The 25,074-nt window shown below is 38.6% G+C and overlaps 1 protein-coding gene across 7 annotated transcripts in view; it reads left to right on the plus strand.

The window, feature by feature from the left end:
• The window catches only part of NR3C1 (nuclear receptor subfamily 3 group C member 1), a 124,126-nt gene that overhangs the window by 66,240 nt on the left and 32,812 nt on the right, over window positions 1-25,074 (plus strand). For 6 of the 7 annotated variants that reach the window (XM_019424570.2, XM_019424569.2, XM_053907388.1 and 3 more), the window contains exon 3: window positions 24,067-24,233. In XM_019424570.2, the coding sequence (XP_019280115.1) occupies window positions 24,067-24,233 (167 nt within the window). The remainder of the gene's footprint in view (window positions 1-24,066; window positions 24,234-25,074) is intronic. The other variant, XM_019424573.2, reaches the window with a different exon arrangement.

The raw sequence follows: 25,074 nt of genomic DNA on the forward strand, positions 1-25,074 counted from the left end.
ATCAGTGGAATAGCGTATGACTCAACAATCACGTCATCCTGGACAGGCATCAAATGGATGTGAGCCAGGACATGATGTGATGAAAGGCATTCATTTTTCCCCTCTTCCTTCTCTGTGTTTTCTTTGCCACAAACTTGATTCACGTCAAGCCCACAGAAGTAACGTTTCAGTTCAATTCATAATAAAAATTGAGGGCATTTGCATATGTCATTTGCATATGTTATCTGTCACGCACACTGAATAATTCTGTATTGCCACAATTTGTTTGAAATAGATCTTCTCTTTCTACTTTAATAATGAAAGAATAAATTATCTAAGAATATTTAAGAACAGGCTTATACTAAATATTTAATGTCCTTTTACTATTAACATTCTAATTGTAAAACAAAATAACTAGAGGCAAAAACTAAAGGATGTGATGCATGTGTTTTGTCAAAAGAGTTCTGGCAACTAGAAGACTTGACTTCTCACATAGGGAAGTCCTGGTCCTCAGGGCAGTTGTGAGCGGTGTATATAGATGACCCCAGAAAGACCAATGGTGGATATAGTTCTTTCTACTTTCGTTCCCTCCCCGCCTCCCCCCCCCCCCCGCATTGTGATTGCCGAGTATTGACTTCTGTTTTCACTTCTTCTTCTCCAACTCGTTATTGTTCTAATGACTGCTTAAATAAAGCCTCTCGTTTTGCTGTAAGGCATCAGAATATTTACCTTTAATTTTTAAAAGTACTCAAATGAGAACCTCATAAATCAAAGAATACCTGTAATTCTGAGTTAACACATCCAACTAAGCCTTTGGCAAAGAAAAAAGTTTTTTTTTCTTAAGCTGGTTGGTTTTCCTTTAACATTCCTTTATTCACTTGCTGGTTCTTTGGAGCAGTGACTTGTTTAATATATTTCAGGCTTTTGAACAAACCAAGCAATATAGGTTATTATTTTGAAACTCTAAGAGCGTATATAAAAACATCTGAAAGAAGAGTTTGCGTATACCCACAGGTTGAAGAATTGTTTCAGTTTTTCTTAATTTTTTTAATGTTTTTATTTATTTTTGAGAGAGAGAGAAAATGAGCATGCGACCAGGGGAGGGGCAGAGAGAGAGGGAGACTCAGAATCCGAAGCAGGCTCCAGGTTCTGAGCTGTCAGCACAGAGACTGACATGCGGCTGGAACTCATGAGCCGTGAGATCGTGACCTGAGCCGAAGTCAGCCCCTTAACTGACTGAGGCCACCCGGGTGCCCCAGAATTGTTGCTGTTTTCATGGATGAGCTGCATTCATTGTATATATTTAATGCCTGGTACTCTTAACATATTTGGTAAAGGAATGATACCATCTTTCAAGACATTTAGACCTCCCCCAGAAGACAGAGCCAAACTTTAAGATCTTCTCTGTCTTGGCAATTTCCCGTAAATTTTAGAATCAGCCTGTCAGTTTCTGTACACAAAAAAAGCCTGTTGGGATCATAACCAGTAATAGAATTTGCAGGTCAGGGAAGAATGGACAAAACTAATGTTGGCTGTCTCTCCATTTGCTTAGATCTTCGTTACCTAATTTCACCAGTGTTTTATGTTTTCCCTCAGAGATCTTGCATCCCTTCCCTCCCCCCATTTATTCCTGTTTTACGTGTATATGTGTTTGTGTTTTGCTGCTATCATGAATGACAGGAAATATCATTTTTGAATTGTTTGCGGTATCTAGAAGGAAGGTTGATTTTTTTTTTTTTTAAGATTGTGCCCAGTGACCATGCTGAATTCATGGATTCTAATTTCCTTTTAGTTTTTTGTTTTGTTTTGTTTTTTGTTTTTAATATCTGCCTGCTCCTTTCTCACAGTCTTCGGCTGGAACTTCATTTGCACATATGTGGGGCCGTTTAATATTGTCTCTCAGGTCTTTGAAGTACTATTAATTTTCCTTCAGTCTTTTCTTCCTCTCTGTTCCTCAGGCCACATGAATTACATTGATACTGGATATAGAACAGCTCACTTAATCCTCCTGTTTTTTAAAAGATCCCTCTACCCTCCACTGTGTCTGGCATTCTTGTCCAGGGTCCTTCTGTTTTGCTCTTCCCAGAGAGAGGTCTCCAGCCTTCTGCCTAGAAGAAGGGGATGGATAGGGTGAAAGGAAGGATAGCTTCTAATGAAAGATCAAAATAAAAAATAGAAGAACCCACCTTGGAGGCAATAGAAAATATGCAGAGAGAAGGAATTTCTCCCAAACCTACTGTTGCTATGCTTAGAGATAAGAAAAATAGTGTATCCATCAAATAAGAGTAAGGTGTTTAAAAAAGGGAATTTCAGGGAAAGGTGGGGGAAGACAAGAAAAAATAAAAATATAAAGGGAATTTTCAGGGAGTAAAACCAAACTATTAGAAATTAAAAAGGTTATAGCATGAATGAAAAGCTCAGTAGAAGGGTTGGGAAGTAAAAGTAAGAAAATAACCCAGAAATAAGAGCAGAAAGACACACAGCTGGAATATAGGAGAGAAAATAAGAAAGTTAGAGGACCAGTATAGGAAATCATAAGTGACTGGAAAAGGAAAGGTAATGTAGGGATGAGCTATCTGCTTCTTTTCCTATTGGTTTTTTGAGAGTTAAGAAAACTCTTTACTTGTGACACAAAGCAATACATAAGAATAACCTACACACACAATTTAATGAATAATTACAAAGCTAGCACTCTTGTAACTATTCATATAATGTGGTAGCACCATGGAGGCCTCCAGTGTGACCTTGCAATATTAAGGTCCCATTTTGCTCCCCCTTCTCAGAGGTAACCACTATCCTGACTGAATAATCATTTTCTTGCTTTCCTTACCACGTGTATATACATCCTTAAACACCATAGCTTACTTCTCATGCTTTGAACTTTAATAAATAGAATAGAAATGAAAAAAACTGTATGTATTATTTTGTATCTTGTTGCTTTCCCTCTAACCCGTACAGGTCATCCCTGTTATTATATATAACTGTAGTTCACTGCTCTATACAGTTGTACCACTGTTGATACATCCTTCCCATTGTTTTGAACACTTGACTTAGTCTCTAGTTTTGGTTTACTACAAAAACTGTCATTCTAACACATTTTACTGTATCTACACATCACTTTCCTAAAGAGTATACGTTTCTTTAAGTGTATGTCAAGTGTTGCTGCTGCATCGCAGGATATTCTCTTCTTGCTTTTTACTGGATAATGCCGCACGGTCTTCCAGGGCGATGTGCTCTTTAAACTCAGACACGTTTTAGTGTCAAATGTTTAATTTTTGCCAGTCTGGTGGGTGTGTAATGATATTGCGTGGTGGTTTCAGTTTGCATTTCCCTGATCACTAATGAAGCTGAATAACTTTTTGTATGTTTATTGGCCATTTGGAGTTCTAGTTCCTAAAATAGCTGTATAATTTTTGTCCGTGTTTCCAATGGGTTTTCTTTCCTTTTATTTGAAAGCTACATTTGTCTAAATTTGTGAATATTATCAGAGCACAGGTGGCTAGCGTCCTTTCCCTTCGATTTTAGCCTAAAACCCTGTCATTTTGTCAGCACATTGGTGCTTTTAAGGATTTTTCAAATACATTTTTTAGCTAACATTTCAATTTTGACAGGCACGTTGCCCCCCATAACCTGGCCTGTCGTTTCTATAAAAAGAAACCTGTAAATGTTCTTAAGCAGACTTTGAACCATTCCCCCTGATTTTGACCCCTACCTTTATCCCCAATTTCTCAGTCTTTTGAAAATTGTCATATTAGGTTGCTTCTTAGCTTTTCCCACTGGTAACTTAATAGACCCCAGAATGCTCATTCCAGTGTAAAATTTTGCTAGTTATCATCTCTCTTTTTTCCTCCTGTGTTATTGTGCTTTAGTTGACAAAACACCACTTCTCTTGTTGTCTGAAGTCTTAGAGGTTCATGCCTTGGAAAACAAATGTCATTACTCTCGTTTTACTTCCCAGAGGAAGCTGAAATTAAAGCATGTGTTACAGGCACCATCTTTAAGCAGAACTACATGTGGCTGGTCATTTTATTTTCAAACTCACATAACACTTGAAGCAGTAATGTGGCTAAAAGAAGTATCACGCGAGCAATATAATTAAGGGCTGTGAACAACACGGGCTATTTCATCAGACTTGAAATATTTTAAAATTTGATTTAAAATTCAGGGCTTTGTAGATATGTCCTCATTGGACTAAGTGTTGAAATACTTAATGTCCAAAATGTTCTTATAAATCCAAAGAGGACCAACACCCCAGTAGGGAAATAGTGTTCATCAAGTGATAGTTGACCAGATGTGTTTTCTGTGAGGAACAAATGTGGGGAAATGCATGTATCTCCTTTTCTGAACCAAGGTGGGGTGAGCAGTTTAACAGTATGTATGGAAAGTCCTAAAACTGTCTATTGGCTTTCCTTGTCCTTTTAAGATTTTAACTTAAGTAATAATCAAAAATGTTTGCAAAGGTTTATGCAAATTTATTATAGTGAAAAAAAAACAGGAACAAAGAATAGCCAATAATGAGGGAATGCTGAAGTTACTGCTGAGTATTTTGTAACCATCAAAGAATCGTGTAATAAGAGATAAACTATTGACACAGGAAATCTTCTCAAAATGTTGTTAAGTAATGCACAACAAATGCACAGTGCCTCACTTAACAAAAAGCTGGATACAAAAGAGTCATGTAGAATACTATCCCCAGAATAAATATATATAATTTTTTAAAAGATTAAAGATATATATAAAAGTATTTCCTGTTTTTTTTCTGATAAAAGTATGATGGTTTTATTTTCTAATTTAAACTTGCTAGTGTTTTCTAAATTTTCTAATATTTATTACTTTTATGATTTAAAAAATATCTTGTGTTTCAGTTTTATTTGCCAGATTACTTTTCTATTATATCTACTTGTATATTTCTAAGGGACTATAAAACAATGATCTTGGAGTAGGTGCTGGATTAGAGATAAAGAAATGAACCAGGACAAAAATAGTTGGGTCTTTATCGACATGGTAATGAGCTTTCCCCAGTATGGTAACAATAATTACATTCTTTTCCCCATGACTGAAAAATGGGGCAGCCCACATCTAGAGCTGTCTTAGTACGTAACATTCTAGCAGGGAGAGAAGGGAATGGCTTCCTATCCCAAATGAGAGCCTCAGGCCCATAAACAGTCTTGAGTCATGTCAGCTACCCACTACAGTGGCAACAAAGTGTGAACCCTCCTTGTTTTCTGTCTTGTAAGTTTCCCTTAGTGGCTGGTTCTCATTCTTTACAGGTGTAGGGTTTATACTACATTTTAGAAATCACAAAAAGTTATACTTTATTTTGTTTCACTCTTTTGGAGTACTGTGAGAAAAATTAAAATTTCAAACAGAGATGTTCTCAACTACTATTCGTGTGTGCCCGTTTGTCCCCTTTTTTGGGAGAGGTGCCGATTTCTTATTCCAGCTAACTAGGCATACTTTTGCCAACCACCTCCATTTAATTTCAAGAGATTGGCTATAACATCTTGCTCTCAGTACTTTTACTTCTTATGGCTCGGGTGTTAAAGTTCACTCTGTGGTTTTTAGAGAAAGTACAGAAACCAAAATGAACACTCAGGGTGTCCAAACAGTCTTAAAATAAGCCTGATACAGCTCAGCTCACGCATTGATTATCTACTTAACCAACAGTCAACGGTCCACATTGTGACGTGTTGTTTACTGCTGTCAGCTTTCAGGATTCGAGAATCCTTTATCAACAATGGAACCCTCAGTTCAGAATTGTCAGATATTTATGCTATAAATTAATGACTTTATCAACTTTGTGATTGATGTTTTTGGCAGATAGATTTTTTGTGTGTTTTGTTTTAAACTGTGTGTGAAAATTTTGTCAAAGTCATTGTTTGTATGGGTTTGCTTTCTCCCCTGCCTTCCTCAAAACCTGGCCATTTCCCTGTTGGTTGAATTGTGAAGCTGTTTGAAGTGATGATTTCATTGAAATTAACAAGTCTGAAAACTACTTAGATATTTTAAACTGAGGACTTTAGTTTCAGAAGTTGCGTTTCTCTTAGACTTTGGAGCTGTCCTTTGACGGGAATGTCAAATCTGCAGTGGTATTCAGCGGGTTCTGTTTCCTGCATACACAACTGACTGTTTACACAAGAACTCAACTTTAAAATGCTTTCTTAATGGCTGACTATTCACATTCGAGTTCTTTGAAGTAAGGGATTTGGTTTCGTTAAAATAACGATTTTTTTTAACACTTCTGTGAAAATACAAACTTTGACAGAGCATTTAAGACAAATTTGAGAGAATACAGTATTGGTTTTGTTTTTCAATCTGCAAATTATTTTATAAATAGAACTAGTATTATTTGATCATAAATGCTTATCAGTTTCAAAGCTTCCAGATTGCAAATTTCCCACTGCAGTAGTTACCATTTATCCATTCTCCAAAAAGTGCTGCTTGTGCCCTTGAAATTTTTACATTCTAAATATCCCCAAGACTTTACAACAAACATCATGTCATCACTTGCTTTCAAAGTTTCTTCTCCATTCCTATATAGTTTCTAAAATGTTAGAAGATACCATTTTAAAAGAAACAGAACTTATTTTTCTAATGAATACTCTAGAATAAACTACAGTAATCTACACTTAGTTGGACTGTGGAAAACCAAAGCTTGCTGGTTTTTTTATTGCTAACGTTAGCAAAAGTGGAACTACGTGATAGCTTATGTTGCTCATCACTGTTTTTATAAAATTTTGTTGAGAAAATATATGTGTACAAGTATGTTTAAATTGGTGTACCTATACACAATGTGCACTACCCCAGTATGTTTTTCGTTTAGTTTGTTTTGACTGATATAATTGTATAACATACAAAGGCGTTTTTTCAATGTAAGGAAAGTACAGAATTTAAACAATTCACATGTATTTTAAAAAATGTAGTCAGTCTTGTTATCTGCATGTGGAGAATGCAAGATACATAGATAATAAATGGCTGTTGGTGCAAAGTACTAATCCTAGATCTAGGATAACTGTTATTTTGGGCCTCACTGGACATTAGTTTCTATGAAACAGGGGCTCCAACATTTTAATGCTCTTATTTAATCTACTGTATAGTTAGCCCAAAAGTTATTACTGGTATGTGCTAAAAAAATAGTAGACTTGGAATCCTGAATTCAAACTTAGACTTTGCCTTTCGTTAGTATTTTATAGGGCCCTGGGACTAATTCTCTACATTTGTGAATCTTAATTTCTGCATCTATAAAATGGGATTAGCGAGATCTTTCAGGATAGTGATGAAGGTTATAAACCATGTATATCAAAAGTGCCTAGCACCTAAAAAGTACTAAATAAGTGGTAGCTGTTATTATATAACTTGAATTAAATATATCATTACAGTATTTTAGTGCTCTTAAATTGAATAACTACAATTTTTTTGGTTTTATCTGTCTTTTAAACATTGGTTGACAATTTAATTTACACCCATAATTTATTCTAGCCAATAGATATAAACCTTCCATCTATAAAAGTGGTAGCGTGACTAGATAGCACCTTTCTGGTTAAGGCAGTGTAATAACAAGTTCATTTTACTAAAAGCAACTCTTACTCATTTGCCAAAAACTACGATAATTACTATTTATAACATCATGTATCTCCAACAAGATACTTTGATGGAGCAGTGTCCTGGGACAAAATGAAATATATCTCAGTCTAAGGTCTCCTATATTTAAGTTAAAACATAATGTCTTCAAAACTCCTCTGAGGGCAAGAATGGTATTATAAATATGCAAAACATTCCTTTTTCTAAAATTTTTTTAATGTTTATTTTTGAAGGGGAGAGAGAGAGAGAGAGAGAGAGAGAGAGAGAGTGAGCGGGGGTAGGGCACACAGAGAGGGAGACACAGAATCCGAACCAGGCTCCAGGCTCTGAGCTGTTAGCACAGAGCCCGATGTGGGGCTCAAACTCAGAAACTGTGAGATCATGATCTGAGTCGAGTTGGGAGGCTCAACCGACTGAGCCACCCAGGCGCCCCATATCATTTTCATATTTTTCATACATGGTTGCAAATATATAAAACACTTCTGTTTCTGTTTTCATAGTTTTTAATATTTTGCCAGGTAATTTAGTCTTTAATGGTTACTGTTACAGTATCTTAACAATTTAGAATGTGAATATGCTAATTTGAGGTTTAAATTAATGCAACTAGAATCTAAAAAAGTGGAGGTGATGTGGAATTATTTAAAAATTTAAAAATTGAATTATAGGGGCGTCTGGGTGGCTCAGTCGGTTGAGCCTCCTAATACGGCTCAGGTCATGATCTCACACTTTGTGAGTTCGAATCAAGCCCTGCGTCGGGCTCAGTGCTGACAGCTCACAGCCTGGAGCCTCTTTGGATTCTGTGTCTCCCTTTCTCTCTGCGCCTCCCACACTCAGGCTGCCTCTCTCTCTCTCTCTCTCTCTCTCTCTCAGAAATAAACATTTAAAAAAATTTTTTTTAATTGAATTATAGGGGCACCTGGGTGGCTTAGTCGGTTAAGTGTCCGTCTTCAGCTCAAGTCATGATCTCACAGTTCATGAATTCTGAGCTGTCAGCACAGAGCCTGGAGCCTGCTTCAGATTCTGTGTCTCCTGCCCCTCCCTGCTTGTGCTGTGGCTCTCTCTCTCAAAAATAAATGAATAAACATAATTTAAAAATTGAATTATAGTTAGAACACAATATTATGTCAGTTTCAAATATACAACATAGTGATTTAATGTTTATATACATTTTGAACTGATCACCAAGATATATCTAACTGCCATCTGTCACCACACAGAGTTGTTACAATATTATTAAGTATATTCTTTATGCCGTACATTGCATCCCCCTATCTTATTTATAACTTGAATCTTGTGTCTCCTAATCTCCTTCCCCTATTTTGCCCACATGCCTACCTTCCGCCCCTCTGGCAACCATCAGATTATTCTCTGTATGAGTCTGTTTCTGTCTTGTTTGTTCATTCTGGTTTTTAGATTCTGCATATAAATGAGACCATATAGTGTTTGTCTTTTCTTTGACTTGTTTCACTTAGCATAGTAATCGGCAGGTTCATCCATGTTGTTGGAAATTGCAAGATTCCATTCTTTTTATAGCTGAGTAATACTCCATCATATATACATACACCACAGCCTCTTTATTCATTCATCTATCATTGCACACTTAGTTTGCTCCCGTATCTTGGCTATGGTGAATCATGTTGCAGTGAACATGGGTGTCTATGTCTTTTTGAAATAGCATTTTCATTTTTTTTTTCTAGATAAATACTCAGAAGTGAAATTGCTGGATCATATGGTCACTCTGTTTTTAACTTTCTGAGGAACCTCCATACTGTTTTCCACAGTAGCCGCACCATCTTGCATTCCCGACAGCTGAGTCCCAGGGTTGTCCTTTCTCTACATCCTTGCCAACACTTATTTCTTGTCTTTTTTAATAATAGCCAAACTGATAGGTGTAAGGCAATATCTGATTGTGGTTTTGACTTGTTTCCCTAACTATGAGTGATGTTGAGCATCTTTTTATGTGTCTGTTGGCTATGTGTATGTTTTCTTTGGAAGAATGCCTATTCAGGTCCTCTGAATCCATTTTAAATTGGATTGTTTGGTTTTTCATACAGAGTTGTGTCAGTTCTTTATATATTTTGGATATTAACCCATTATCAGGTGTATCATTTACAAATACCTTCTCTCATACAGTAGGCTGTCTTTGTTTTGTTTACTTTTGTCTTTGTGTTGCCTTCACTGTGCCTAAGGATTTGTTTCACATAGTATCATTTGTTTCTATTTGCTTCAGTTCCATGTGCCTGAGGAGACAAATCCAAAGAAATGTTGCTCAGACTGATGCCCAAGAGCTTACTGCTTATGTTGTCTTCTATGAATTTCATGGTTTCTGTTTTTACGTTTAAGTCTTTAATCCATTTTGAGTTTATTTTTGGGTATAATGTAAGAAAGTGTCGTTCAGTTTTCCTAATACTATTTACTGAACAGATTATCTTTTGTCCCTTGCCTCCCTTGTCATAAATTAATTGACAGTATAAGCATGAGGTTTATTTCTGAGCTCTCTATTGTATTCCATTAATCTGTGTGTCTGTTTTTGTGCCAGAACCATACCGTTTTGATCACAACAGCTTTGTAGTATACTTTGAAATCAGGCAGCAAGATACCTCCAGCTTTGGTCTTTCTCAAAGTTGCTTAGTTATTTGGGGTCTTTTGTGGTTCCATACAAATTTTAGGATTAGGTGGTACTAGTTCTATGAAAAATGCTATTGATATTTTGATAGGGATTGCATTGCATTGTTTTGGGTAGTATGGGCATTTTAACTAAATATTAATTCTTCCAGGCTATAAGCGCCATATATCTTCCAATTTATGTCATGACATATTCAATTTCCATGATCAGTGTCTTACAGTTTTCAACATATAGGCCTTTCCCCTCCTTGATTAAATTTATTCCTAGGTAATTTATTCATTTTGATACAATTGTCAATGGGATTATTTTCTTATTTTCTCTAAGAAGTATATAGAAATGCAACAGATTTATGTATATTAATTCTGTATCCTGCAACTTTATTGAATTCACTTATTATAAGCTCTGATTAGCTTTTTGCTGGAGCCTTTAGGGTTTTCTATATGTAGTTTCATGTTGTCTGCAGATAGTTTTACAGTTTTACTTCTTTTCCAATTTGCTTGCCTTTACTTCTCTTTTCTCGTCTAATTGCTGTCTCTAGGATTTCCATTACTGCGTTGAATAAAAGTAGTAACACTGGGTATCCTTATCTTGTTCCTGATCTTAGAGGAAAGCTTTAAGCTTTTCACTGTTGAGTATGATGCTAGGTGTGGGTTTATCATGTATGGCCTTTTATGTTGTGGCATCTTTATTCTGTACTTACTTTTTTGAGAATTTTTATTATAAGTGGATGTCGAATTTTATCAAACAGTTATTCTGCATCAACTGAGATGATCATATGATTTTTATCCTTTTGTTGTTGTTAATGTGGTGTATCACATTGATTTGCAGACACTGAAACCATCCTTGCATCCCTGGAGTAATTCCCACTTGGTCATGGTGTACGATCCTTTTATTGTATTGTTGAGTTTGGTTTGCTAATATTTTGTTGGTGATTTTGAATCAATGTTCATCTGGAATACTGGCCTCCAATTTTCCTTTTTTGTAGTATCTCTGTCTGGTTTTGGGATCAGCATAATGCTTGCCTCATAGAATGAGTTTGGAAGCATTTCTTCCTCTTCAATATTCTGTAGGAGTTTGAGAATAGGTATTACCTCTTCTGTAAATATTTGGTAGAATTCACCTGTGTAGCTGTCTTGTTCTGGACTTCTGTTTGAACCAATAATCAAAACCTCCCAACAATTTTGTTACCAGTGATTGATCTGTCCAAGTTTTCTATTTCTTCTTAATTGAGTCTTAGAAGATTGTTTCTAAGGACTTAACATTTCTAGGCTATCCCGTTTGTTAGCATACGATTGTTTGTAGAACTCTTATTATATGATCCTTTGTATTTTTATGGTATTGGTTGAAACATACTGTCTTTAATTTCTGATTTTATTTGGGCCCTCCACTCTTTTTTTTTTTTTTATGTTGATAATGCTGGCTAAAAGTCATCAAATAGGCTGCATGTCCAGTGTAGAGCCCAATGCGGGGCTTGAACTCATGACCTGAGATCAAGACCTGAGCTAAGATCAACAGTTGGAGACTTAACCACCTGAGCCACCCAGGCACCCCACATTGTTCTTTCTATTGCTTTTTTGTCCCTATTTCATTTATACCCACTCTGATCTTTAATATATTTTCTTTCTTCTACTAACTTAGGGCTTCATTGGTTCTTTTGGTTTTATTTCCTTCATGCGTAAAGTGAGATTGTTTATTTGAAATTTTTCTTCTTGAAGTAGTCCTGTATTGCTATATACATTTTAGATCTGCTTTTGTTGTTACCATAGATTTTGGACTGCTGTATTTCCATTTTCATTTGTCTCAAGATGTTTTTTATTTCTTCTTTGATTTCTTCTTTGATTCATTGGTTGTTCAGTACCATGTTGTTCAGCCTCCATGGGTTTGTGGGGTTTTTTGCACTTTTCTTCTTATAATTGATTTCTAGTTTCCTACCATTGTGAAAAGATGCTTGTTAGGATTCAGTCTTTTTAAATTTATTGCGTCTTGTTTTGTAGTCTAACAGGTGATCTATCCTAGAGAATATTCCATGTGAAATTGAAAAGAAAATATATTCTTCTGGTGTTGGATGGAGCGTTCTGTATCTATCTGTTAAGTCCATCTGGTCTTATGTGTCATTTAAGGCCAGTGTTTCCTTATTGATTTTCTGTCTGAGTGATCTATTTATTGATGTAAGTAAGGTGTTAAACTCCCTTACTATTAATGGATTATTGTCAACTTCTCCCTTTATGTCTGTTAGTAATTGCTTTGTTTCTTTAGGTGACTGACCTTCGGTTGGGTGCACAGATACTTACAAGTGTTATACCTGTTTGTTGGATAGATCCCTTTATCATTATGTAATGTCCTTTTTTTACACTCTTTGTTTTAAAGTCTATTTTGTCTGATGTAAGTATTGCTCCCTGACTTTCTTTCCATTTCCATGGACTCACACAGATGGGTCTTTTTGTTTTTTGTTTTTTGTTTTAATCCATTCAGCTACTATGTGTCTTTTGATCGGAGCATTAAGTCTATTTAACATAGTTATTGATAGGGGTACCTGGGTGGCTCAGTCAATTGAGCATCCGACTTGAGTTCAGGTCATATCTCACAGTTTGTGAGTTGGAGCCCCACATGGGGCACTCACGCACGCTTGCTCTCTCTCTCTCTCTGTCAGAAATAAACATTAAAAAAGATAGTTATTGATAAGTAAGTATGTATTGCCACTTTGTTCATTGTTTCCAGTTGTTTTGATAGTTCCCTGCTCTTTTCTTCTTCTCTTGTTCTTTTCCTTGTGATTTGGTGACTTCCCCTAGTGTTAGGTTTGATTTCCTGTCTCTTTATTTTTTGTGTACCTATGGTAGGTATTTGGTCTCTGGTTATCAGGAAGTTCATATATCATATCTTCTGTATACAGCAGTCTCTTTTAGGTTGATGGTCACTTAAGTTCAAGCATGGTCTAAAACACTACCTTTTTTATCTCCCTTTTATGTTTTCACTGTCAGACTAAGTACTGTAGGTCTAGATGATTTTACTCTTCTTGTCTTTTAACCTTCATACTAGCTATGGAAGTGGTTGATCGGCTACCCTTACTATATGTTTACCTTTACCAGTGAGAGGGTTTTTTTTTTCCCATAATTTCCTTATTCCTAGTTACCGCCTTTTCTTTTCCACTTAAGGAAGTCCCTTTAACATTTATTGGAAGGCCAGTTTGGTGTTGATGAACGTCTTTAGCTTTTGCTTTTCTGGAAAACTCCTTGTTTCATCTTCAATTTGGAATGATAATCTTGCCAGGTACAATATTCTCGGTTGTATATTTTTTTCCTTTTAGTATTTTGAATATTTTAATACCACTCCCTTCTGGCCTGTAAAATTTATGCTGAAAAATCTGCAGATAGTCTTACATGGGTTCCCTTGTATATAACAAGTTTTCTCTCACCACTTTGAAGATTCTCTGTAAAGTGTCATGATATGGGTCTCCTGGGTCCACCTCATTTGGGATTGTCAGTTTCCAGACTTAGATATAGGTTTCTTTCACCAGGTTAGGGAGGTTTTCAGCCATTATTTCCTCAGATAGGTTTTGTCTCTTTCTCTCTTCTCCTAGGCCCCTACAATGCAAATGTTAGTATGTTTGATGTCATCCTAGAGGATAGTCTTAAACTTTCCTGCTTTTTAAATTTCTTTCTGTGCTGTTTCTATTGGGTGATTTCCACTAATCTTTCTAGGATCAATGATCCCTTCTTGTGCATTATCCTATACACTGGTGATTCCTTCTAGTATATTTTTCATTTCAGTTATTCTTTGGCTCTGAATGGTTCTTTTTTATGTTTTCTGTTTCTTTGTTGAAGTTCTGTGTTTATCCATTCATCTCTTTAGTTAATATCTTCATAAGCATTACTTGGAATTCCTTATTTGGTAGGTTGCTTATCTCTGTTTCATGTAAGTTTTTTTTTCTGAGTTTCTATCTTGTTCTTTCATTTGCAACATACTCCTCTGTGTCCTCATTTTGCCTAGCTCTCTGTGTGGTACTAGATCAGTTACATCTATTAGTCTTGAAGGAGTGGCTTTACGCAGAAGGTGTCCTGTGGGGCACAGGAGCCTAACATGCTCTGGTCACCTGACCCAGGTGCCCAAGGACTGATGCCTGGGTGGGCTGTGTACACCTCCTGTTGTGGTTGGTCCCAATCCATATGGACTTGCTGATGTGTGTGGGGCTGGCTGCAGGAGCTGACTGCAATGCCCAATTGCAGCAGTCCGGCCAGGCTGGTAGGCAGCCTCCTGCACAGCTGGCTACACCTGTTGTAAGTATTTTAGTTTGCTGGGCTGGCACCCCAGGGCAGGGTGCTTGGGAGGAGCTGTAGTACCTGCTGGAGACGTGGGGTGGTAAGCCTCCTGGGAAGGGCTCCAAGTTGGTTGGATGGAGTGAGTTCACAGAGAAACACTGGGCTATGTTTCCCCAGAAACACTGTAGTATAACATAGGTGCTAGTTATGGTGCTAGCACAATAGATAGAAAGTATTAGAAATGGTGCCCACCAATGCTGGTCCAGCTGGGTAGAATTGACAAGAACAAAATGGTGCCCACCAGGGCCACTGTCCCTGGGGAATGCCCCAAGTGATCCCTGTCTCTCTGGCACACACCCCAGCCATTAGTGAAAGTACTTCCTTCACATGTAACCCTTCACATGTAAGAGAATCTGCACATGCTCTTTAAGAGTGGAGTCCCTAGGGGCGCCTGGGTGGCTCAGTCAGTTAAGGGTCCAACTCTTGATTTTAGCTCAGGTCATGATCTCAACAGTTTATGTGTTGGAGCCCTGCATTGGGCTATGTGCTGCAGAGCTTGCTTGGGATTCTCTCTCTCCTTTTCTCTCTGTCCCCTCCCCTATACACATGCTCTCTGTTTCAAAATAAATAAATAAATAGATAAACACTTTATAAAAAAAAAAAAAAAGAGTGGAGTCTCTATTTCCTACTGTCCTCTGGCTCCCTTGGCTATAAACCCCATTGCTTTTCAAAGCTTGTTATTATCGGTGCCATTCACCTGAGCAGTGGAGACTGGTGTGGGGCTCAGACCCCTCCTTCGTCAGTGAGGCCTCTGTGGTTGTGATATCCCTCCCACTTGTGGGCCTCCCCACTAAGCATGCAGGTCCTGACTAAACTGTGTCTGCACCTCCTATATATCTCACTTTGGCTCCCATCCTTAGTTGGGTATGATCTTTTCTGCTTGTCTTTAGTTCACTCTGAGATACTTGTTCCACTTGTAGGTGCACACTTTGGTGTGTCCAAGGGAGGACATGAGCCCAGGATCCCCTACTCCTCCTGCCCCTCGAATGTCTTAATTATAGGCAATTTCTATTCTACTTTGATACTAATGATAGAAGAGAGAAAATCAGAAATTATTTTTAAAGTTTAACCCTACCTCAAGACAATCTACTTGGTGACTCACACAGGTTTTAAAAAATTCTGTCAAGCTTGAATGGATATTACCCTGCAGGTCCCTGCCAGGCAGCACAGTTAGGAAGGTAAGGAACACAGGTTTTGGAATTAGGCAATGCTGAATTCACATCCAGGTTTTGCTCATGTGACTATGGGCAGACAAATGGTTTAACTGTCATCCGTAAAATGGACTAGGAGGAAGGATTATTAGAGGTCATGTATTTATTAAAGTTCCTAGCCATGGAGTTTGGCATGTAGAATTAAAATATCACTTAACTAGTGTACCCTGTAATCATTACTATGATGGGAGTGTTTTGTGTCCCCTCCTAAGAACCTCTCGTCTTAAAGTTTCCATCTGCCTGCCTGATAAGACTTCTGTCTTCCATCCTCTTCAGGAGATAAGTTTCCCATTCTTTTTGCTATTAATTCAATACTTAGAATTATTCCTCTAAGCTATTTCAGTGGATGTTTCGAAACCAGGGTGTAAAGTGAGAGCATCGTCACCAAAACCCAAGGGAAATGCATATAGCCAAAAAAAAACAAAAAACAAAAACAAAAAACCTCTCATTGGGTAGACGGGCATGACAGAGAAACCAAGAAGTTTTCACAGTAATAAAAGAACCTGAGAATTGAAGAATCAATCCTTGACTTTTGGCTGAGGTCAGGGAGGAAGTGTGTGGCCATAGATCAAATTGAGGTTGGTTCTGAGTGTTTTGTTCCTTCCTTTATACTAATATAAAGTTGAATAAGGACCCAGCTGCTCTCAATTTGTGTGATTTTACAAAACATCTTTGTAAGGATTTAGGAATTGTGTTCATTGTACAGAATGAGATAAGTATGAATTTGTGGATCATTTGAAAATTTAGTCCAACAATACACTGTTGCACAATTTTAAGGCAGCTGTTTTTCCCTATTTCCCTCTATTTGGCAACCCTTACTTGGACAAAAATCTGGATTTGCAGATCCTGATTGGAAGCACGCACAGGGAATTTGCTCCCTTTCGTTGTATATCATTGCAACCCCAGATTCCATAATCAAAAATTCCAAAATCAAAAATACTTAAAACTAATGTAAAATGAAGACAAATACAAATCATCAGTTTACCACAATTCTAAATTAAACTACAAACCCCAGGTAGACCGTAGCTGATAAAGTCTACTTAATCTTGCAAGCTAGACGTACATTACTGAAACCCAAGACAATTCCCAAAGATGCTGGTACCAGCTTAAACTCAAGCTTCGTGGGGTCACACATAATTATAATAACAATGGCATTCAGCTATGGACTTGCCACGGAGGATACCTACTGGGTCAACGTCTATGAAAAATCAAGTCTTGAAAAGATGGAAAAACATTACAGGTGAGATTTGAGCTCAGAACCACAGCTCCACAGCCATCAGTTTCACCCCTAGATATATAGTGGGACATACATTAGAAGAAGGTAGTGAGCGTACCATTGCCTCAGACATGATCTTGTATTCCTGAAAGATGTGGTATTCCTAACTCCGTGTGTATCAAACCATAATTATCCTTGTGTGCTCTCAAGAAGTGAGGAACACACATCCTCACTCCACAGCATCAGTACTTGTTAAAATTCATGTCCCCTAATGTAGGCCTGAGCAAACAGAGCTGAGGACTTGCAGCCTAAGGTCTCAAGTTAGCTAATACAGTGACCAGACTGAGGACTGATGCTTCCAAAGAGAAAGAAATACGTTTCTTCTGTGAAACATGTTAGATCAGACTTTACAAAACAAGTTCAGATAAGGTGACCATGTTCTCTCTTCATAGAAATAAATACACAGGACCAAAGAAGCCTTTTATTTTTTTTTATTTTTTTTTATTTTTTTTTAATTTTTTTTTTTCAACGTTTTTTAATTTATTTTTGGGACAGAGAGAGACAGAGCATGAACGGGGGAGGGGCAGAGAGAGAGGGAGACACAGAATCGGAAACAGGCTCCAGGCTCCGAGCCATCAGCCCAGAGCCTGACGCGGGGCTCGAACTCACGGACCGCGAGATCGTGACCTGGCTGAAGTCGGACGCTTAACCGACTGCGCCACCCAGGCGCCCCCAAAGAAGCCTTTTAGAGGCTCAGATATATTCTTCCCTGCCTATACCCTCTGTGCCACCTTGGGAAATGTGGACAAGTTCTTGGAGTCTATTGATGGAAGACCTTCATTTTACAGACAGAAACTAAGCCCAGAGACATTAGGTGACAGGCCCTTGGTGTCTCAGAGATGTGAAAAAGGCATTTCCTCCTTCATTTACCCTTTACTGAAAATGTATTAGAGTTTGTGTTGTTTAACCTTCTCCCTAAGATGAGTGAGGATAAATGATGCATGGTTTGGGGGAACTGTCTTAATATGCACCTAAAGCTAAAACAAGTTAGAAACCTCTCTGAACAAATGCAAAGCAAAGAGAATAATCAGTGTTTCTTCGACTTCTTCAAGAACATGTGTTCTGGTAGAACCGTTTAACAGAAATATCACGAAAGCCTTGCCTCAGAGTATTTTTCTGTTTGATTTAAAAACTATTCCATAGCTTATTATCAAACAAATCAGTAATCCTTTAGCTAATGCAGGGATAAATGGACAGTCAGAAAACATAATCACCTGGTGTGTGCAGCTGAGTATTTACATTTTGCCTAATGAAAAAAGATAAGAAAAATGCAGGTGAATTTAATGTGTAAAAACCATGTTTTCAGGCTAGCCCTAGAGGGACAAATACATTACTGACTCCAAGTAATCACTAGACCTCTGTAGTCCCTGGTGTCAGCTCTGTTTTGAATCTCTTTTTGGACTCATCTTGAATCAAAGAATATTTAAGCCTGTTTCAGTAGGACACTTGCTCCCTTTAAAGATAGTTCAAAGGTTTTAAAATCTGTTTCTGGACCTTGTTGGATTGTTTTCTTCTCTGTGTTGCCTAAAGCTTTATGTATAACAAGGGTTCCTAACCTCAGCATTATTGACAGTCAACTCTGGGTAACTCTTTGTTGTGGGGGATTGTCCTGTGTACCCATGGCATGTGGGTGGACCAGCACTCCAGTCTTTTGTCATTAGATGTCAGCAGCATTTCCTCAGCTTTGACAATCACAGATGACTCCACCCATTACCAAGTGTTCCCCCCACCCACCTACACACACCCCTCTTCCCCGGGAGCAAAGAACCACTGGTTTACAATATTTGGCCAATGAGAAAACACCTGTTCCATGTGTACTTGGTAGAAATTAATCCAGTTTTATTTCCAGGATTTTTCCCCATGTTAGTTATACTTGTTTTCTGAGGTGATACCCTTTTTGCTTTGTTTTGTTTTGTTTTGTTTTGTTTTATTTTGTTTTCCCCCAAATGGGTTCCTTGCATTTCATTGATTTAATTCACTTAACTTGGAGGCTAAACCAACAGCACCATTTGGATTTGTAATGTTTATCATCTCTGCTTCTTTGTCTTTGGGAGAAAGCCTCTACTAAGCAATACTGTATCATCTTGCCAGGTACATTACAGTCCCCATTTAGAAATAGGGCAATTGAGATTTAGAGAGATTAAAAGGTCACCAAGCTACTACACTGCAGTTAGGTTATGAATTCTAGCCTGCCTGACTTAGAGTCCTTACTATTCTATGTAACAGCAATTCTCAGAATGTACTCCATGGACACTTGGGTGTCCCCAGGACCCTTTCAGAAGTACATTAATAAAAATATACAGTCTTCATTTGCCTTTCTCACTGTGTTGGCATTTGCAGAGATGGTACAAAAGTAATGATGAGTAAAACTGCTGGCCTCATAGGGTACAGTAGTAAGTGTACTCACTGCCTTGCCCTCCCAAGTTAAAGAAAGCCAATTCCACTTAAGAATATCTTTGAGGGATTCCTGTGTGGCTTAGTCAGTTGAGCATCTGACTCTTGGTTTCTGTTCAGGTCAAGGTCTCATGGTTCGTGGATTTGAGCCCTGTGTCAGGCTCTGTGCTGACAGCAAGGATCCTGCTTGGAGATATATATTCTCCCCCCCACCCAACTTTAAAAAAAGTTTTTTGTTTTTTTTTTTTAAAAAAGGATATCCTTGAGGAAGCAAAATATTCTTTTAAATCTCCACCTTTGACAATGTCCTTTTACTATCTGTGTGACAAAATGGGAAGATGCTTGAAGCTTATTACGTACTTACACTGCACATAGCACTTAGGTTTGTGTCAAAGAGGAGTAGGTGTAAGACTGTTTATGTTGCACATTGAACAAGCTACCTTTTTCATGACATACCATGGATAAACCATGGTTTTTACCCTTTGGTGTTTGCCAGATGTTATCTCAAAAATGATTGAAGTGAGCTTATCACTTCAAGGAAGACAGTTTAGAACTTTGAAAGACTTATGTCTGCCACTATGAGCTTGATAGATGTGACTGTTATATTGTATAATGAACTGGTCAACATTTAGAAAATCTGCCCAACTCAGTGAACCAATATTTTCCAAATGACTAATGCAGGATAGTACAAAATCATGCACGGGTAAAAGGACCATTCGAAGCGCAAGACAGACTGATGGATTTTAATGTAACAGTGTTTCAAAAAGTTCACTGATAGGGTTTCAGATTCTACACTACAGTACTGACCTTTAAAAAACCAGAATGTTTTATTTTGGGGTAGAATCACAAAGAATATCTACATTTACCTGAACTCAAGCTCTTGGAGGATCATTAACCCTCAGCTGGCTCAGAGGGAAGGGTATTTATGGCACTTGCCTTCATCTGAGATCCTCCAGGTGGTCCCATGTCACAGGAGGCAGGTAAAAAATATTGACAAGAGTTTCAAGGTTCGTTATTTCAGTGATGTATTCCACGCATAATAAGACTTACATACATGAAATGACTTCTGTGTCATCACAACACCTGACAATCCGGATTCGTGAGCACGTGCTAAATGAAAGGATGTCATTTACCTGTACATTTTATAAGCTCCTCGAGGGGTGGGATGAATTCTCACAGTCCATCCATGACTATCCATCCGGGAGCCCCCTCTCAGCACTTGCTTTTCTTGTAGAACTCGACAGAAAAACCCAGCTTTGAATGCGTGGTTTTTTGTTTGTTTTTTCTTTCTCAACTCTCACGTAAACTCCGTCGCCTCAGGAATAAGCTGGTGTTTAGCACGCTGTCCACTGTAAGTGGGGAACAGCATTTGAGTGTTCACTTGGAACAAGGCATTTTGTTCCTATGAGTCTCCACTCACCGTGGATATGGTCAGTTCATAATGGAACCTCTTACTGTCTTCCAAGTTTGGCACAGCCGTCCGCACACACTGATCAAAGACCCCAGACTTTTCAGCTTTTCCATTCAAGGAGATGTCATATACACTCTCATCCCTGTGTGCTTTCTCTTTCTTTCTGTCATGTATTTGCCATGTATCCTTATTAAAAGATGGTGATTCCATATGGTTTTCCTTGTAGTTCTAGCAGTTTGGTTGGCCTGTAGCCCTTCAGCAGTAGCACAGGGTCACATTTGCGGTTGTAAACTGTGCCGTACTCATCCGTGCTCCCCAATGGTGTTCGTCCTAGGCTATCCTAGTCCTCGTGTTTGTGTGACAGAAATGGATTTTTTTCCCACCGATGTCTGTGGTATGCTTGGCAGTTTTCCACGTACTCCATTCTTATCTGACGGAGCCTGGAATGACTGAAGGGATTTCAAAAGGGTGACTTAAATTACAGATGCTTAGCTACACTTGTATCCGTCCATTGGTTCCTAGCTTTCCCTGTTGCCATCTGTAGCTCATGGTTGAGTGGCCTGAATGCGTTTTGCCAATGCTCTCATTTATAAGCTAGAATTTGTGATTACCATCCTGGGTTTCAGACTGAATACTAACTTTCTACTTACATAATGCTGTCTCATAAAATCTCTAGTTTTTCTGAAACAGGAAAGGAGGAACCACAGCACACACACAGATGATGTCCTTCCTACTCATGAGGAAACTGAGGCTCAAAGTGGTAGATAGCAACCCAGGGTCACACAGACTTTCCATGGGGAGAGCAGGGAACTGAAGCACGTCAGTTTGACTGCAAATAGACCCCCCCCCCCGCCCCCCGATCACCCTCCTCTTACTGCGTTGGCCTCATCTGGAGGTGATACCATCCTGTCACGGGGCTGGTGAGTGGCTAGACGAGATTTTACTCACGAAAGTGTTTTCACAGCTACAAAGTCCAGGCACACCTAGTTTTATGGTGCTTTCCTTTATTGCACTTTGCGTTTTTTACCAACTGAAGGTTTGTGCCAACCCTAATTCAAGCAAGCCTGTCAGCACCATTTTTCTAACAGCATCTGCATATTATGTGTGTGTCTGTGTCACATTTTGGTAATTCTCTTGGTATTTCAAATTTTTTCATTATTGTTCGCGTGATCTGTGATTTTTGACTCGCTGAAAACACAGATGGAGTATTTTTAGATTAAGGTATACACATTCTTTTTTAAATATAAAGCTCTTACAGACTTTAACAGACTGCAAAGCAGTGTGAATATAACTTTTATGTGCACTGGGAAACCAAAAAAGTCATTTGACTTGCTTTATTGCGATATTCACTTTATTGCTGTCTGTGGTCTGGAACCAAACCTGTAGTATCAGTGAGGTATGCCTTTACTACAAAGTACCATTTAAAAAAATTTTTAAACACTTACATATGCCTATGTTTTTGTGTGTATTGTATATAAATATATATATATATAAATATATATATATAAATATATATATTTATATATATATATTTATATATATATATATTTTTATATATATATATATTTTTATATATATATATAATTGGTTGAATTAAATGGTTGAAGCATTTCAGAAGTAACCTTTCAGATCTTTAAATATTATACTCATTTTCCATAAACAACTGGTTGGTCCCTAAAAATAGATGTCAGATGACAGAGATGGGCTGAGCAGGAATAGGCGCATCTTCAGGCCACAAGCCAAGGAAGTTTTTGCTTCCCTGACACATCGCTCTGTTCACTCACGCCAAGTCCTTCCTACCTTTCTGTAAAAATACGGCCTAGAGCAGCTCCTCCGCGTTAGTCACAAGCTTCCATTCATCACGGGTGGCTCACGCCAGACCTACAGCACGGTCATTTCAGTCTGTCCTCTCCCATCGTCCGCTGTCCCCCACCTAGCAGGGAACCAACACCTTGTGATACGGAAACATCCAGAACTTTGTGGCCATGCTCAGAAAACATGTAAAACCCTGAGGCCTATTCCCAGAACTGGGGTGATGGCAACACCGTCCACCTGACAAAGCCTCTCGAACGGAAGACTGGCAAGGTGCAGTAGCTTCATCCAAGGACAGGATTTAGGGGAGCTTTTGGGCTTGCTGAAAGGTTTCAAAACAAATTAGGGCCTAGAGTATCTTTAGAGACACAACAACAGCACTCACTGTGGTGAGAAGTCTGCAAAATGAACCACGAGATGGGGTAGGAGAAGCAGATTCCTGTCCTTTTCTTGAGGCCACACCCGGCCTCAGTGCAGAGGACAGAATGCTCCTTCCTGTTGAAAGCCCACTGCCCTTTCCGTTCTTGCTGTGAGCCACACAGGAAGGTGACAGACAGTGATGTTTCGCATCAGTCTTTGTAGGCCATAATGAGAAACCTGAGAAACCTGATAGCATTGGGATTGAGAGATGTAGGCCCAAACTCGAATACTGTATGAAGTTTTGACTCTAGCGGAGGATGTGGATTGACTGAATTTAGACACTGAGTTTAGAGAGAGGCCTGTACAAGGTCTTAAAATGACAAAAATTAACTTGATGTCCCAAACAATTAAAGGGGCAGGACGCATCTTCTTGAGGTGACAGATGTATATACTATCTCTGGATCATGGTGGTAGTTGCACTACTATCCGTTTAGCCAAACTCATCAATGGTTCACTTACAAATGGTGAATGATATGGAAGCGACCCCTTTATAAAGGTGATCATGAATGTAAACAAATGCTACGCAACTACAGATGACAGTTTCAAAGTGAAGCATGTATTCATCATTCTTTTTAGGGAATGCTTAAAAGGAAATTCCCTCACTCTTGGGGTGCCTGGGTGGCTCAGTCAGTTAAGCGTCTGACTTCTACTCAGGTCATGATGTCACGGTTCATGGGTTCAAGCCCCGCATCGGGCTCTGTGCTGACAGCTCAGAGCCTGCTTTGGATTCTGTGTCTCCCTCTCTCTCTGCCCCTCCCCCACTCGCACTCTGCTTCTATCTGTCTCTCTCTCCCCCCCCGCAAAAATAAATATTTAAAATTTTTTTTTAAAAGTTACCTCACTCTTAATTTTGTTTAAAAGAAGATTAAAACATGATTTGAAAATATTTGAATAGACTGTTGTAATGCTTGCTAGTACTTGAAGCCAGAGTTCAGTGTGAACATGCTCCCTAGGGAGTGAGGAGGTAAGAGAGCTGTAGTTCGATGTTTCTTTGAAGGTCATGACAGTGGATCCTGACACTGCTTTCTCTCCTCCTTCAGCCCTGGAATGAGACCAGATGTAAGCTCTCCTCCATCCAGCTCTGCAGCGGCAACGGGACCACCTCCCAAACTCTGCCTTGTGTGCTCTGATGAAGCTTCGGGGTGTCACTACGGGGTCTTGACATGTGGAAGCTGTAAAGTATTCTTCAAAAGAGCAGTGGAAGGTAGTGTGTGTTTTGAAGAGTTTTGTTTTTCCTCTACTTGGTTCTTATCTCTCAAGGTGGATTGTGAAGTTTCTGGTATATGTGAACCCCATTAAGGCTGAAAGTCAGTAAAGTCAGGTGCGGGGGGTTGGCTCGTAGGCCTTCTAAATGGAGAGATTTTAAAAAGCCACACAAAAAGCATAAGAGACTCTTAAATACAGAGAACCAACTGAGGGTTGCCGGAGGGAAGGTGGGTGGGGGGATGGGCTAAATGGGTGATGGGCATTAAGGAGGACACTTGCTGAGATGAGTACCAGGTGTTACACGTAAGTGATGAATCACTGGGTTCTACTCCTGAATCCAGGACTACACTGTATGTTAACTAACTTGAATAAAACAACAACACAAACAGAACTAGAATAAAATAGAAAAGTATAAATTAAGGAGAGGGAGTTTGGTCAGATAACAGAAGGTAACGGTAAGAAAGTGCTGTCATGGGAAATGGTGGTGTTACATTACTGCCCAAACCTAACGTTCATTGTATGAGAATCATGGGCTTTAACTCCCATGAAGTAGTTGGTTTTAAAACCACCGACTATTCCAGTCTGACAAAAAATGAGGGACAGTAAGAACTATGAGGGGAAAGTCTGGGTGGGTTTCTCTTCCTGTTGAGTCAGGCACTGTGCTAAGTGGTATCAAGTCCATATAAGACCTGGTCCCCACCCTCTGGGTGGTCACGGTCTGCTTGAAGTGAGAGAGGAGTTCAAAGTTTCCAGGAAAGAGGTGGTAGTAAGAAGCAAGTGATAAACAGCCTGAGGAGATAGAGAAAGAAGGTAATGTAGAAAAGCTGATTTCATCATATGAA

Source organism: Panthera pardus, unplaced genomic scaffold, assembly GCF_024362965.1.
Source record: "Panthera pardus isolate Hobbes unplaced genomic scaffold, ASM2436296v1 HiC_scaffold_2, whole genome shotgun sequence".
NCBI classification, from domain to species: Eukaryota; Metazoa; Chordata; class Mammalia; order Carnivora; family Felidae; genus Panthera; species Panthera pardus.